The 17,482-nt window shown below is 38.8% G+C and overlaps 1 protein-coding gene across 1 annotated transcript; it reads right to left on the reverse strand.

Annotated features, from left to right (window-relative positions):
* Positions 1–4,175: 4,175 nt before the first annotated feature.
* Positions 4,176–10,198, reverse strand: LOC117293918. The gene is made up of 4 exons (XM_033776401.1): positions 9,930–10,198; positions 6,425–6,731; positions 5,643–5,861; positions 4,176–4,979 (listed from the first exon to the last, which is right to left on the reverse strand). Exons 1-4 carry the CDS (start codon positions 10,035–10,037, stop codon positions 4,642–4,644), a joined length of 972 nt encoding a protein of 323 aa, XP_033632292.1. The 5' UTR covers positions 10,038–10,198; the 3' UTR covers positions 4,176–4,641.
* Between the last annotated feature and the right edge of the window lie 7,284 nt (positions 10,199–17,482).

The following is a 17,482-nucleotide window of genomic DNA, read 5'->3' on the forward strand; positions in this document are numbered from 1 at the left end:
TTTCTTTGGAGCCGGCCAATATTTGCTAAGCAGATACTCTTTGGAAACATTTTGTTTTGTTGTGGCTAAGCAATAGGATGAAGTTTAGCCCAATTCTATTCGAGAGATTCATTATCTTTGTGTTAATATTATCCAGGCCAGCTGAATTCCCAGGCTTTTTTTCCTGCATGCTTTGTGCAACCTTTCCAAAAACACCTTATTGTTGAGAAGTACATGTGATACTCGTTCAACCCCTGAATTCTTGTTAGTGTATGCTTGATTTACCTAGGCAAGGGCACTGAACAAAGCAAACCAAAGTGGCAATATTCACATTGACATGGTATATGGTTTCTCATAAAACTCTGCTATACTCGATGAACTGAATCTGGTAAACAATGTCAGTATTATAGCATGGAGGAAGGATATTGGATAGGGTTTGTGTATTTAAGTTATTTATGTTGGAGAAGATTTTACAAGGCACCCTGGACACTACAAACTATTCTCCTTTCACATGAGGTATATTTTGTAAAATTTTACAACCATGCTACACTTAAGCAAGGAACCCTTGCTAAAATTGGTGTTATGTGAAAAAGTTGGTGTGATGTTTCATTTGGGATGCTTTGCAGACTAAAATTCAGGTTCAGATTCAGAACTGTGTTTCTGTATGAACATGACAATCTTGGAATATAGTTTAGTAAACTGTCCATGGGAGTCAAAGTTGACTTTATAGATGAATGTATTGATTATAGAATGATTTTCATTGATAAACATTCAATACTTTATTTCACAATTTTTCTGTTGAATTTCTACTACCTTATTTACATTAAAGGCAGTGGACACTATTGGTAATTAGTCAAAATAATTATTAGCATAAAACCTTTCTTGGTGACGAGTAATGGGGAGAGGTTGATGGTAACAAACATTGTGAGAAACGGCTCCCTCTGAAGTGCCATAGTTTTCGAGAAAAGTAATTTTCCACGAATTTGATTTCGAGACCTCAGATTTAGAACTTGAGGTCTCGAAATCAAGCATCTAAACTTCGTGTGGCAAGGGTGTTTTTTTCTTTCGTTATTGTCTCGCAATTTCGATGACCGATTGAGCTCAAATTTTCACAGGTTTGTTATTTTATGCATATGTTGAGATACACAAACTGTGAAGGCTAGTCTTTGACAATTACCAATAGTTTTCACTGCCTTTAAATGAAACTGAATGGGTGTGCTGTGTGCAAGATTTGTTTGTTTACATACGTAACCCTTTGTCCTATGCCCAAAGCTGCCCATCTTAACGGGGCACTGCCGTCATGGTCATAGTCTGCTTGTGGCTGGACATTGAAGCAAGAACGCTCACACCCACGCGCACTCGTTGAACGTCGCTTCACAATATTAAAGGGCGTTGTCATTGGGGAGATATAGCTGCACGTCACGCGAGCAAATGCGTGAACGTCAACGTCAGAAAATGTGTTGTTAAAATCGCACACTTTTAGCACACGTGAAGATACCATTTTTCGCGTCAGGTACATGTACGTTCGTGCAGACGTCATACATACGCATGAAATAAGCCCGAAGTGGTAACGTCGCCTAGAAACAACACAATTTGTTGACGTTCACGTTCACGTATTGCTCGCGTAACGTGGAAACTTCCCTATTTCATTATCATCGCGCGCTCGTAAGTATTAGACTGGGTGAGAATTCAGAATTGAACGTCTGGGCTCTCAGACTCGCTGTGATCACGGCGACAGTGCCCCCTTCAGCAAAGCAATACTATTGGGTAATACGACTTTCTGAATCTTGTGTAATTTTATAAAATTGTTTACTTTGTCAGTAGGGGATTTTCGGACTGGTGAATGCCAAATAAATCATGCGTGGTTTATAATTCAAAGTGGTGTGCGTTGATGCAATACTTTTTTTTTGTCTGTTTGTTTAGTAAATCTGTGTGCGCCTGCTGTGAACACATTTTAACTCAAATGAAGGCCAATTCTGTACACTTAATTTCCGTTGGTTCTATTCACACAGTGACTGGATGTTTTCTTCAAATTCCTCCTTCCTCTATGCTTATTCCAAGATAATTAAACAGTCTTCCATTGAAAGCACTAGAATTCCGCCTGGATTCTTGCCCACAAATTGCCCCCGAGGTATTAAGACAAAAGGGGTCTCCGCAACCTAACTGGTCCATCTTTTATTTATTTTGTTATTTGTGCCTTTTTCTTTTAGTCTTCTTCTTTGGTTGGGGGGGGGGGGCACCCTATGTTGTTGTTAAAGACACAATTTCTTATGACAAAACTTGGGCACTAACACATGAATTGACAAACCTGTGAAAGCTCAATCGGTTATTTGAGACGGGAGTCGACCCTCCACGAAAACAGAATGAGAAACCCCGCCCCAACATTGATTTTTCAAACATCAGAGCACGGACTTGCGCGATCATCATTAATTGCTTTACCCATTTCGCTAAATAAGAGCTAGGCCTATACGCCATCAGCATTTCAGGCAAAAAAAAATAAAAATAAACGATTATCTGTATGCATATACTATAAGTTTAGGTCTATGTGCAAATCTGTGAACCCTTATAAAAATAATAACTGTTCATATGTTGCAAACGCACTTTAAAACTGTTGTAACAAGATCGATTCATATATATTATGCTTTCCTGATATTTGAGTTGTCCTTATCTAGCTCATTGCGCAATTGTATTCAGACCAACAATCCATTACTTTGTATTTTGAGCCTGCCATGGGAACCCAACCTGGCAGGGTAGGAAACTTCAAGAATGTTGTTATTTCAATAATTATTGGAATCGGTCCAACAATATTCATTGTGATCTGACCCCTGTCCCTATAGGAACGCAAAATGGCGGGGTAAAGTTCACTGATGCCTATTGTCATTTTCTAAACATAGCTGCATACGTCAATAAGCACATGATGTGCCACTGATTAAGAACAACACTTGCAAAACGGCCCACTTGAAACTCTGGCTAATGAAAACAGTTTATTTATTGATCGTTTCAAAAAAACTCAGAAGTACATGCAAGGTGTACTTTTGGTAAATTTATGGAAAATTGCATTTGAAAAGGCGTAAGGCCTACACTGAGTAGAGGCTAGAGATGTATATATTTATATATATACATATATAAAGGTTTTCTCGGTCAAATTCAGAAAATGAACAGCCAATTTCATTTTCATGCGTTCGAATTAAAGCTGTTTTGCCTCTCCAGTTACTGCGTTTCAAATTCAGAATTCGGCTATTCAATTTCGTTTTGAGTCGAGTCAAATTCCTATAGCACTTTGTTCAATTTAGCGTATCGTCATTCCTTTTTCGTGACACACACGCCTCAAGAAGCGTCTGCGAATTTGAATGCTGCTTTGATGAATTGCTAAATTTGATTGATTATTTTGTTAAATCGAATGACGCAACATTACATTTGACTAATCATGAAACAAAATCGACTGACCCTTTTCAGTTGCATTCGATTTCGCGCGAAATAGAATAGCTTGGTGGTTAAATTGGCTGCTCATATGCCGAAATTTACCGAGAAAACCTATATTAACAATAATATCTTTGAAATGACCGACCGGGTAAATTTTATTTTCTTCTGGTACATGTGGGTATATCCCAAGTTAAGTTAAGAAAAATCTGCACCCAAAAACCTCAAATAACTTGGCTTTATTGCTGTGGTGTATAACATTCTAAGCCTTAACTTAAAAAATAAATAGCGATAATGGAAGCTGCAAATAATTTGTCTACCTAATTCCATAGTCATTTCGAATAATTATGTTCACAGATGTACGATAACTTCTGCCATTGAACGACACTAACAAAGTATGCTGTAGCAAGTTGTAGTATCACTGTAACAAATATAACATTTGTACATATAAAAACAAAATAACAACATTAAAAACCCTATTCTGTATAAGTGTTGCCACTAAAACAAATCTATATAGTTCTTTATTATGCCAACATAGGGCTAGATACATCCATTGGTATATGAACACAGCGCTGGTAAGTAGCATGTTCAAGTCTCTCTCTATCGTCAGTTTTTCTTTGTTTGACCAAAATTGTTTAAATTTGTACATCTCCGTATTTCATATCTTTGTATAACCTCATAACAAATCATTCAAAATACTCTCGAAGCAGGTTTCTAATCGACTAATATATTGTAGTATTATAGTATTGAAGAGCAACAGATACCTGCTATGTCTGTAAAATTATACCCTGGAAAGGGGAACTATTTCGAAATTGAATAATGCGCGATAAATTTGTTCACAATCGTCCATTTGGTTTTCTGGATATATGCATTGTGTATTATTAGGCTTTGAACTCACGTGTAACGAACGTTATAGAAAGCACTGGGACTACCGAGTGTAGTTCAGATACTCAAGAAATACTAACTTCCGTAAGGACATTATAATGCTAGTCCAAAACCTTCAAATTTGTTTGCATTTGTTGTGCAAAAACAAAAGAGGAACTTTTTCGGGGGTTAGGATTGGATGAGTTTAAATTAGACGAAAAACGTCCTGTGTCAGCCCTATATCAAATATTCAAATCAATAGGGTTCAATACGCAAACAAATGAAAGACATTCTAATTCAGCCATTATAAATAAACTGCTGCTCATCTTCAACTGGTGTTCAAGAAACCATGGCCTCAATTACTTCCCTGAAACCCTTTTACACATGTGCCGTAGACCCGACTAGTAGATTAGCAGTCCTCTTTGAGAGGCAGTGGTATCCGTTCTTTTTCTTAGGACGTGGTGATGCGGCGCTGCTGGTCAGGTTCATCAGACGTCCGAGGCAGACAAGCACAGCAACGGACAGTAGAACGCAGAGGACCACCACTATCAGGAGACTTGCGAGTACAAAGGTGAACAACTGTGATGGTTCCTTGTCTAAAAGGAATGTTGTATCAGCATCGTCTGGTCCCGTAGATGGTCTGGGTGAGGGTGGATGGTCATCGGTTTTGGAGGTTGTATTGATTGGTCTGTTTTCATCATCTGCGGGACCTGGAACTGTGATAAAAATTAAGTCAATTTTAGACAAAATGATGTCAGGACACAATTATGGATTGCACATTACGTCATTGACCACCGTCTTTGATGAAATACAATACGAAAGTACAGGCGTGTACGCGCTGCGCGCGACTCTCAGCCAATGATGGGCTTTCAGGCGTGCACGTTTTATCAAAGATGGCGGCCAATGAACAATTTTCAGTTATACACGGGCCATCAAAGGAACACACGTCATCCATGTATGGGTTCAATTCAATTCAGTTCACTTGCCTTTATTGTTTCAGTTGCTCTGTGAATGCTTCCATTCAATAACAGTTTTGACTATTATACGCCTCTCTTAATATTTATGCATGAGGTACGTCACAATGTTAACTCAAAACGAGGCGATGGGCGCAGCCACTGCAAGTGGTGGGGGACGTGCGCCCATAGCCTCATTTTGGGTAATAATTATGACGTCATGCATACGTATTAAGAGAGGCGTATATTATGGCCAGGCCATTCATCTCTAATAATGACAATGCACTTACACAACAAGCAGGTTTTGTTTATGGGGTTTGTCGTCCTTTCTTACAACCATTCTTCGCATTAATCATCACATTAGAGATACATACTGAGAGTGCATCCTTCACTTGTCAACAAACAACTATACAAACAGGAACTCACTTTCTAAATCTGTAGTGTCGTGATCCCCCCCAGTGCTCTGCAAATCAGGTTGACTATCAGGCGCTTGATTACCATGGGCATGAGTGGGCCAGCACTGCATGTCCCGTGGCATGCCTGCCGCTTTGCATGCTACAGCCACTATGCCGGATTCTCTATCACCCGGTTGATGGCACGGTGAGCAAGGAAGACAATCTCGGTCATATGGACTGAAGAAAAACCCTTCATGGAATTCAGAAGAAAAAAACAATGTGGGGTTAAATTCGTCAGAGAAAGTGTGCAAGAGGCAGCAAGAGGGCAGCAAGAGGTATGGATCTGTTGAGTCTGAGTATGGAGGTAGAATTGTCTGAGTCAGTGACATGGATTTGATTCTCGAATAACCCCGATCATGCCTGGCCTATGGAATTGACTTGGTCTAGACTGTTTTAACTTGGAAGTGTCACTTGTTCTTCTTGATTTAATGGCGGTCATAATGCCTTTTAAGAGCATTTCAGCCGATTATGCTTTGTGATTTTTAATTCATTCTTCAAAGAATCCAAACCACACTGAACTATATCTTTTCACCCCAAAAGCCGAAAAATGGCGCACTGTGTAAAGCCGAAAAAATGGCTCGATGGTAATCTTGAAAACATTTAGTGCGTTAAACTTTCTTTGATACTCTTCTTGCCCAAGTTTGCGAAGTAAGACTTAACTAGACTTGATTGTGGCAGCATGGTTTATGGTCTTTTAGATCATGTGTGAGGTGTGTGAGAAAGACGGGGGAGATTCGAACAAACGGGTTTTACCACGAGCACATCTTTGGCTGCACACTGTGTTAGACGTTCTCGTGCATGGACGCCGCACGCCCTGGTTCATCCCACATTGTCTACACATCAGGCAGTCACCAAACATGTCAGATGACTCTGAGTAGTGGCCATCACGACATGGGGTACATTGGGTGTCTTCGGTCCATGTACACAGTCTCTGCACTCCAAAGCCTGCCATGCAAAGGCTGCAGGGACGACAGTTCAGAGCCCCGGTATCATTCTGTGGTCTGCGGATTTGGTCATCGAACATATCATCTGGGCAATGACGGATGGGCCTAGCACCTCGCTGAGTAGAGAGAAAATAAATGGCTTTTTACTTGACAGTTAAAGTCAAGTATTCCAAGTGCCGTATATGACTATACAATTGAAGCCATCTCAACTCCTTACCCAGGAGAATGCAACACCGACAACAAATTACATTATGAGTCCTATCATTTTTGTCAAGTTGTATCTCTCTTCCCTAAATCGCATTGCTTTGTTTTGTTACTTTTTTTATTTATTGTAAAGCACATTAGGGCCCCTGCGTAAGGTGTTCTAGAAACAGGTTTTCTCTGGGCGATGGTTTACATAAAAGTTAAGTGTTTTGTCCATCAGGGACACAAACTGCCTTGCTCGAGATTTAAACCCACACCCAAACACACAGATTGATTGGGCCAATTTCATGATACGGAAATGCTCGACCACAACAGTTAGTTCGGCCAGTCTTACTAACTATAACAACATGACCTGATTTCTAAGCTGCTTAACGGCCGATTTTTTTGCTTACTGGGTGATTTCTATTTCATCTGCTAACCGTAAGCACACCTCGAGAAGGTATGCCATAACCTCCCTATGGGCAATGCACACAAATTAATGACGACACAATGCAAATCCATGGTGAATGCGCAAGCAGACCCCATTTATTTTCTCTAGCTAACATGTGTACTACGCTTACACCTAAGCAAACTTGTTTGCTACAGTAAGCACGAAAATTGTTTACCGTTACTGATTGACAAAATACTGATTGACAATTGTTTTTGCTAACCAAACACTGAGTTGGACACCAGCAACAACAAAGCAAACTCATTGTAATTTGGGCTGTCAACCTTTTATTCCGATTCGCAATAATATTATGTGCTTACTGCGCCGCTGTTTCACTGTCGTTTGGGACGGTGACGTCATGTGAATTGGCGCAATATACAATATTATCCATTTTGACTAAAATGTATTTTAGTTGCTGTTTGTTTTCTTCTTCAAGCAAACTATCTGCTACTGGGGTTGAATTCTTTGAATGCTATACCAAGTAAATTTATCAAATCAATTAAAGACAGAATGTTTTGTGACTATCGTAGGCCTACTCCCTGTGATTAGTTTCAACGTGAAAGCTCACTTAATCCACAGAACCAATCATCCAGAGAAATATTTACACCGGAGATATTTTCAAAGTCCGGGAAAACTAGCATTTTTAGCATTTGTGTGAACCCCCGAACTTTCCGTCGCCTTCTGCGATGGCAACACAATGCAGAACAGGAACTTAACGAGCCCGTGTACAAATAAATGGCAAAACCCGGACCACTTAAGTTGGTTTAACTTTGTTTATTTGAACACTTTAGAGGATAGAAATGAATGTCCTCTCCCAGTTCTGTATTTTCCCTTTTTGCCGACACCATTGTTGGACCTCAATGACTAAAACCGCATCCTGGTTGATTTGAGGATTTATTTGAACCTCTGGAGGAAATGATATTGAGAATGAAACCACTGTAGACGAAAGCAGCAAGGACGTTGAATAGTGTGTATCAACTACTGTATGCATTTATGGTCAATGGTGAATAAGTGTTATTTCATTTGGAAAAGTCACATCCGGTATCTATACATACTCATTTAGTATACATCCCTCAAGAGGAGTTTACTTGGATTGAATATGTTCCCGAAAACATGTTTCCGAAAACATGTTTCATTCCATCTTGACTATACTGTAAACATTTCTTGTCTAAAGGTTTCCGTTTGTGTTTTGTCACACACGGGTGAAAAGTAGCGACCATTACCAGCCCGCCTCTCTCTATTCATCACTGTAACTGGGTTTCGGTAAATCACAACGCAATTGTTACAAAATGTCTTCATCTGGCGAGGCAATTTCTCCTTCTATTTGATTATGGCCAATGTGCTTACGATGCACGCTGCACAGAACCTTATACAGATCAAGTTTGTTGGGTTCTGCCATTCTTGTTCTATAGTCACTTTTCTGAAGAATTCCTCTGAGGGTCGAAGTTGAACAAATTGAACTTTGTGAGGTCTATAACTGTACAAAAGATCACACAAGTACCTGTGGGTAAGAGCTATTGATCAACCTTCTCAAAATGACTGGTACTAACGCGTAACGCTACACAGTTCCGAACGCCAGAAATTAGTCTAAGTTGAAAACGAATGTTGAAGACCCAACAAATACTGTTCCTTATTTCTTTTATCCAAATGTTTTTTCTCACTAAAATGTGACTAGAGAAAACGATTAAATCCACAGTTTGGTTGTGCCACGTGTTTGATGGAGAATTATTTACTGTTGTAATATTGCATTGATTTTGTTTTCAAATCGAAATACATTGGATAATATTGTGTGTAGGCCTATGCTGTAAAAGGTTATGTATAGGCCTAGCACGGATCTTGAAGATGTTAGGCAGATCGCTATGCAAAACCCACGTACGGCAATTATATCGCGGTCGAGACACACAAACCACGACATCACAGCATGCGGGAAAATTCATGTATTTTAAAATAGGGGCTTCCCACAAGTGAGAAATCGGGCTAACATTAATAACATAACCGCACGTTAAAAGTATCATGCCATCAAGTTTTTTATTTTTATTTTATCGGAGCGACACTTTGCAGAAAAAACCCTTACTCTTTAGGCTATTGTATTTTGTGTATCCTTATCGGATTTGACAACCGAAGACAGAGAATATACTAGACCAAAGTGTGTTATTGGTTTCACAAATATTCTCAATGAAGTACGCTATCAACTTCGCATTTCTTTTTACTGGGATAGATGGAAATCAGGCATACTCAAACCCCCTAAAACCTCACCAAAACTCAACTTCAATAGCCGAAAAACTAAAGTAATTATTAATATTAAAGAACTGTACAAGTCAGAACTATAACAAACAAAGTGGGCCATGTAAAATATTAGTGTCCGTTTCTTTGATGTCACTTTCGAGATTTGTTTCTGGAGATTCTTCTTTATTAATGTAGTAATAGTGGGGTTTGGCTTAGTGAAACATTCTCCTTTATTAAGAACCTTTGAGCAAAGAAAGAAAAGCGGTGAGGTACAAACCCGTGATATGGTGACGCACCATTAGGAATTGCTTTCTTTAGGCACAACATACTAAAACAGAGCATGCACTGTATTCGCCTACGCAGATATGCGTTGGTACAAAATCTATTGTGATGAATACAAAGGACCCCAAAATATGTTCTATAAATAACAACTAGGTACTTAGGTGTATACACCTACCTGTTTGTGCAGAGATTTTCGTCCCGCTTGTACTGGCAGCGTTGGCAACGACAGCAGAATAGTTATTAGGAAAAACACATACACACATCTGAGTGTGGTAACGGCCATGTTTTCTTCAACGATGAGAAATCCGAAAAGGGGAAATTCCACTCCGCAGAAATGTCACTGCTGGATAACCCACTGTCTCCTGCACAGACCGAGAAGTGCGCGGCAATAGGGGGGAGAACTTACTCATCCAGCTCTGTGCCCTTGAAACTTTTGTCATATGTATTTGTTATGCTTCAGTGAAGCGGCGCATTGAACCGTATGGGACGTGGGAGGGTAACCCCCCGACCATTGGATGTGGTTTACAAGTCATAAACAAATGAACGATCTCCTTTGTTTGTTTTATAGTGGAGTTTGATTCTAAATAAATGACGCTGCACAACCGAAACATGTCCGAAACATCGGCGTCTTTGTTCGAGTTAGGGAAAAAAGTAAAATACTTCCTTAAAATTGGTAACCAATTAACATTTTTTCAATTATTATTATGTAGATATTAAAGGCAGTGGACACTATTGGTAATTATTTAAAATAATTATTGGCATAAAACCTTTCTTGGTGACGAGTAATGGGGCGAGGTTGATGGTATAAAACATTGTGAGAAACGGCTCCCTCTGAAGTGCCATAGTTTTCGAGAAAGAAGTAATTTTCCACGAATTTGATTTCGAGACCTTGAGGTCTCGAAATCAACCATCTAAACGCACACAACTTCGTGTGACAATTGTGTTTTTTCTTTCATTATTATCTCGCAAGTTTGACGACCAATTGAGCTAAAATTTTCACAGGTTTGTTATTTTATGTATATGTTGAGATACACCAACTGTGAAGGCTAGACTTGGAGAATTATAAATAGTGTCCACGGCCTTTAAATAATAAGTTTTGTAATCCGCAACGGGTTATTTCCATCTAGCTGTCTTTAATTGTCGAGTTGTGTCAAATCAGTCTTTTACCCACGCAGTCTGCAAAACACGCATTTAGTAAAAAGAAAAAAGAAAAAAAATGGCAAAGTTACACAGCAAAAAGAACAACAACAACAACATCAGCAGCAGCAACACCATGAACATCAACAGCAGCAGCAGCAGCAGCAGCAGCAAGATCTTAGCATAAGATCTTAAAACAAGTGAACAAAAACGACGACGACGACGACGGAAACAACTATGCAGCAATAAGGCACCAAGCAACAATACAAAAACACAAACACACAATATTCATTTGTAATTATTATTTTATCGGCAGATAATCTTTGTTAACAGCCTCCACGGAACATACCAAATATTAGGACACTAGGGACCTGACGAAGCAGATTTATGTGTGCTTGATCTTGCGCCCTCTTGTGAAACATGCGCACTTTTTGTCGCTATATTTTGCGTAGCACAATACTGATCATACAAACATGAGGTGACGAATATTGACGGTTGCGTAAAGACATTTCATGACCAATTTATTTACATTGTTTATGTATAGTTGCCGATGTGCCAGTTTAATTTGCTAACTTAGTGGACAATATTATTATATCACTGCCCCTTTAGAACAAAAATTATAACAATTTAGCTTCCAATCATATGTTATTATTGACCGATTTGACATACTAGTTCAAATCAATCGCAAAACGCGACAGTAAGTATTGCAGCATGGAGTTTTGTGCACTCGCTGGACGTATGTAACAAAAATAATACAACATAGATAAAAACAAAAAGCACTTAGGCCTATATATTACTATGGCTTTCATCCAAAATAGATATTTTGTTTAAAGCTCATACGGCTTTTAAAGGCAGTGGACACTATTGGTAATTACTCAAAATAATTATTAGCACAACACCTTACTTGGTGACGAGTAATGGGGAGACGTTGACAGTATAAAATATTGTGAGAAACAGCTCCCTCTGAAGTGACATAGTTGTCGAGAAAGAAGTAAGTTTGCACGTAGTTGATTTCGAGACCCCAGATTTAGAACTTGAGGTCTCGAAATCAACCATCTATAAGCACACAACTTCGTGTGACAAGGGTGCTTTTTTTCTTTCGTTATTATCTCGCAACTTCGACGACCAATAAAACTGAGCCCAAATTTTCACAGGTTTGTTATTTTATGCATATGTTGAGATACACCAAGTGAGGAGACTGGTCTTTGACAATTACCAATAGTGTCCAGTGTCTTTAAACTGAGGAGCAAATTCCATGTCCTTCCAATCTTAGTAACAGTCGTAGCCTTAAGACATTGGTCACTATTGGTAATTGTCAAAGACCAGTCTTCTCGCTTGGTGTATCTCAACATGCATAAAATATCAAACCTGTGAAATTTTTTAGCTCAATATTGGTCGTCGAAGTTGCGTGATAATAATGAAAGAAACAAAAAAACAACGAAGTTGTGTGCTTTTAGATGGTTGATTTCGAGACCTCAAATCCTTAACTTGAGGTCTCGAAATCAAATTTGTGGAAAATTACTTCTTTCTCGAAAACTATGTCACTTCAGAGGGAGCCGTTTCTCACAATGATTTATACTGTCAAACTCTCCCCATTACTCGTAACCAAGTAAGGTGTTATGCTAATAATTATTTTGAGTAATTACCAATAGTGTCCACTGCCTTTAATTAACCGTAGCCGCCAATCGGACACGTGTTTTGAGTTTATGGATGGAATACAATAAAAAATAGGTCAACATTCGTGTGCCGTACAAACTGATTATCAAAGTAACCCCACACCCTTTTTATCGCATTTTAGTAATTATTGGGGGTTCATGAAACAGATAGATTGTGTATGACAAGTTTTCACAGTCTCGGAGTTATGTGCTTTAACTTGTTAGGAAACTTGATAAGGTTAAGCTTTAAAGGTGGTCTTATTTGGTTTTCAATATGGAGGGATACTTCATGCAAAATTGCAGCTAGTCAGTTAGGGACCAAGTCTATTTTCGGGGGTGTTACTTCTTGGGGTTAGCATTCCATCAATCCAAACGGCTGACCAGTCAATTAAAGACACTGGACACTACTGGTTATTGTCAAAGACTAGCCTTCACAGTTGTTTTATCTAAACATATGCATATAATAACAAACCTGTGAAAATTTGAGTTCAATCGGTCGTCGAAGTTGGGAGATAATAATGCAAGAAAAAACACCCTGGTCACACGAAGTTGTGTGCTTTTAGATGCTTGATTTCGAGACTTCAAATTCTAAATCTGAGGTATCGAAATCAAATTCGGGGAAAATTACTTCTTTCTCGAAAACTACATTACTTCAGAGGGGAGCCGTTATACTATTGACCTCTCCCCATTACTCGTTACCAAAAATAAGGTTTTATGCTGATAACTATTTTGAGTAATTACCAAAATAAGTGTCCACTGCCTTTAAAGAAAACTGAAGTGAGTTGTCGGAAAATGTATTGGATTGGTTTGCAGAGATATTAAAGTATTGTTTGAGCATTTCTTATATTTAGCATTCAGCATTGGTTTCTATAGGAATGTTTATTTAATGTGGTGAACCCTCATTGGTTAGTGCGCCCTCTGCTGCCAGGCTCTTGACCACAAAAGTCCTTACAATGTAAGCTTCAATTTCATAAAAGCTGTTTATAAGCAGAAGATAACAAGTTTTTTTTGCTAAACAAAAAATTTACCAGTCACAGCAATGGTAACTTTATGGAATGTTGGCTTAGTGTAACCTTTTTTCTAAACATGATTATCCTGTGCTTAGCAGGTTCGCAGGTTGCGTATTATATATATGTAGGTAAGAGTTCGCAATTGCAAGCGGTAATACTATAAAGAGGTCGTTTTGATAAGGGGAAGTAATCCCTGATAAGTCTATGTGTGTTTGTTTTTATCAACCATAATCTTAAAAGTGCTGCCACAGGTTATGTACAACCATTTCTTCCCCCGTGACATCCGTAAGGGCCTAGACTTGACTCAAGTCCCAATCTCGTGTATTTTTTTTCTGTGAGGACGCACTGCTATAATAACCGGCTTGTTTTGATAGTTGGCGTGATATGATTATGGACCTCTCGCGCGAGCACCAAGCAACTTAGAGGCTAGACTGGTCCCTTGTCCTTGGACAGGTATTGGCTTAGCACGTATACACATGTACGTCGATTTTACCTGCGAATCTCAAATGTGATTTTGTAAGTGGGCTCAAAAGCAGATCTCTTGCGTAATTCACGAGTTCATGCTGAATACATTGATGGCACATGAGTTTCAAACATTGTCTTGCGATCCCTAAGAAAACAAAATGTGAAAACTCACGAAAAGACTTTCGAACAAAACCATAGAGCAGGGGACACAACATCTGTCATTTTCCTCATTTCTGTAGACAAAGTTTTGTGTATGTGTTACAAACCATCTTATTTTGGACTGTGTATAGGGTTAGATTCTTCATGAGTTAGATTCTCGTCATTCTTTGGCCATCGAGATTGCCTGGAGCTGGTTACCCGTAAACTGCCTCGTGTGATATAGCCCTTGCGGTCACCCTACCGCTATAGACAGAAAAAAGGCTGTATCTCAATTGGTAGAGCGTCAGCATGCTAATTTGAATCACCAGGTTCAAGTCCCTCTCTTTGTTCGTTCCACCCACAATTATTTTAAAGTTACCAAAAAAAGTCCGTTTCCCTGGTTTCCCTTGCCTTCATGAAGACGATCAGAGCATACTGATCGAAACGTTGAGTTGTCAACCACCGAACTTTCAATACCAACACTACCCAAAGTATACTTTTACTGGTGGTGCTACCGCAAACCTCGACCCTTCTTTCGTTAGACATCTGGACCAAGGTAAACATTAAAATAAAGTGGCTTCAAGCCACTTGATGGTCAACTTCAAGGGTCAATGAGTGGTCTAAAGTCAGGGCAGTCATTATGAATGACTCGACTAAAAAAAAACCTTAAAAAAAACACGTTTTTCTCTTACAGATTATTTCACTTGGTACATTATTAAACAAGACTGACAGGACGAGTGTGCCAAGGTGGTATACGCGGTTTGACAATGTTAACCATCGGCCAGTGCCCCCATAACCCCTTCACGATCCAGCCATAGAGTTGACTGTGTCAGCGAAACACTGTGCTATCTTTAGAAATAATCTTCTCTAAAAACAAACGCGAATTACGTAATTAATTGATAAATTTCTGACTAAAATTGCCAAATGTTTGAAGTTGGATCAAGATTTTGAGGGTTCCACATTATGTGTGGCCATGGTGAAGGCTTGCTGATTATGGTGCGCCTTTCTTTAAAGGGACTGTCTGGGGTTAATAATTATTGGTATACACAAATTTAATTATGACAAAATTATCAATTAATTTCGTCTGAAATGATGCCAAGGCTCTCATGAAATAATTAAATGCGTTTCAACGAACTGGGCTCTGTAGACGACCTATTCGATATGAGAAACATACAAAACAACTGTTTTGTGATGTATTCTGGAAAACTTAAAAACAAAAACTTTTTAACAACCTTTTTCAGGCACTTTAAATTAATTGTATTTAATTAACAAATTATTGTTGGTGTCCCCCCCCCCTCCCCGTTAACAAATGAAGGTGCATCACTCCTAAAAACAGGTAGCCGATCGCTTAAAAAATGTATCGCCAAGTATGAGCAAAGTTCAACGATCCGAAAAGACAAAGAAAACAGTACAAAAGAAGCAAAATTAGAAGACAAAAATACAGAATGAAGGCTGCAAAACAACCAGGCATCCCACACCTGTATTTCTTATTCTTCTGTATTATTTGATAGCTTTGTTTAAAATTCGTGTATAAATTAATCCCAGAAAAATGAAAATTTGGGGTGCGGGATCAGTCCAAACCTTTGAGGGGGATCTGTTCATATTTTGCCCGTGCTTCTACTGACTGAGTTCATGCTCCGACACGATTCGTCTTTCTCTAATCTCGGCAGAAACATCAAAGTCCAATTCCTTATCTTAGGAACAGGATCATAAAAGAACCGCCTTTTAAAACATCTACTCATAACTACAAGTATACATCAACGTCATAATCGAGCCAGAATTGACGGTAGCTAGTTGATGAGAACAATAACACCTCTTCAGAAGTTTGGACACGGTTGGATTTATGGTGTTGGGGATTTGATTGTAAAGAAAACTTTCTGGCTGTAAAGTGATAAGGATAATTGCAGTATTTTAATAAAGGTAAGCTAGTTAGTTTCAACATGGAGGAAGTAATATTCCTTCCTTCTTGGTTTTAAGTACTGGATAATTTTATAGAGTCGGAACCTTAGACAATAGCCAGCCATTTTACTTAAGTGGGAAAACCTCAAGCCATTGTCTTAATTTAAGAGGTGGGCCTACTGACAAGAATAATTTGCCTAGTCACGAAAAATGATGCGTATCCAAAATAAGGTACAAAAACAGGGCAAGATTTCGTGTAAAATATACAAGTATAACTTGTGTGCAGACAGACAGACAGAAAGAAAGAAAGAAAGAACAAATCAACAATTTGATTTGCATTAATAATATTAAACAAACTACTCTTTTAAAGGTGCTGTACATGTTTGGTAATTGTCAAAGACCAGTGTTTCACTTTGTGTATCCCATCATAACCACAAAATAACAAACCTGTGAAAATTTGAACTCAATTGGTCATCGAAGTTGTGAAAAAATGATGAAAGAAAAAACACCCTTGTTGGACGAATTTGTGTGCTTTCAGATAGGAATAAAAGGCTTCTAGCTAGAAGTCTTTTAATATTTTAGTGAGAAGTTACCCCTTTCTCAAAAACTACGTTACTTCAGAGGGAGTCGTTTCTCACAATATGTTATACTATCACCGCAGGGGCCAATTTCATAGAGCTGCTTAAGCAAAATATTTGATTAAGCACGAAAATAGCTCGCTTATTTTACACATGTTACTGGCCAAAATTTCCTGCCATATACATTGCTTATAACTAGTATTAAGCTGTTGTTTACTTAGCATTGCAACTGAGTGGAGTCTTGGCCGGTAATCTGATTTTACTAAGCAATGAATTTTTTGCTTAAGCAAAACTTTTTGCTTAAGCAGCTCTATGAAATTGGGCCCAGCTCTCCAATGCTCGTTACCAAGTCATTTTTTAAGTTAATACTTGTTTTGAGTAATACACCAAACGTGTACTACTGATTATTGATTTCATTTTATAACTGGGTTGTACCCTTACACCGATGAGGCACTTTACTCACTGCTTTACTCGAGTTCTGAGAAAAACACAACGGGAAATCACTCACGTGGGATTCGAAACCACCACCCATGCACCACTAGTGCATAATTTTATGATTTCAATTGCTTGTTTTAACAGTTAATTTATAGGGTTTCAAGATGAGTGCCAACACGCCGTCCACAGACTCCCCGGCCCGGCCGAGGACTGAGTCCCACTTGGCAGTCAACAGGCTACGCTCGGACAGTAGACGGTCGCGTGCACCTAGCGTGCTGGATCGCATGGCAGAGAAAGTAAGTCCAATTAATTAGGTTTCTTGTGAAATTCACCCGTTTTTTTCACCAACTGTACGGTAATAAGCGATGGGTTCAATGCAAACATTAGAGAAGATATATTTCCTTTTTGGAA

This window comes from Asterias rubens, chromosome 8 (assembly GCF_902459465.1).
Source record: "Asterias rubens chromosome 8, eAstRub1.3, whole genome shotgun sequence".
Lineage (NCBI taxonomy): Eukaryota > Metazoa > Echinodermata > Asteroidea > Forcipulatida > Asteriidae > Asterias > Asterias rubens.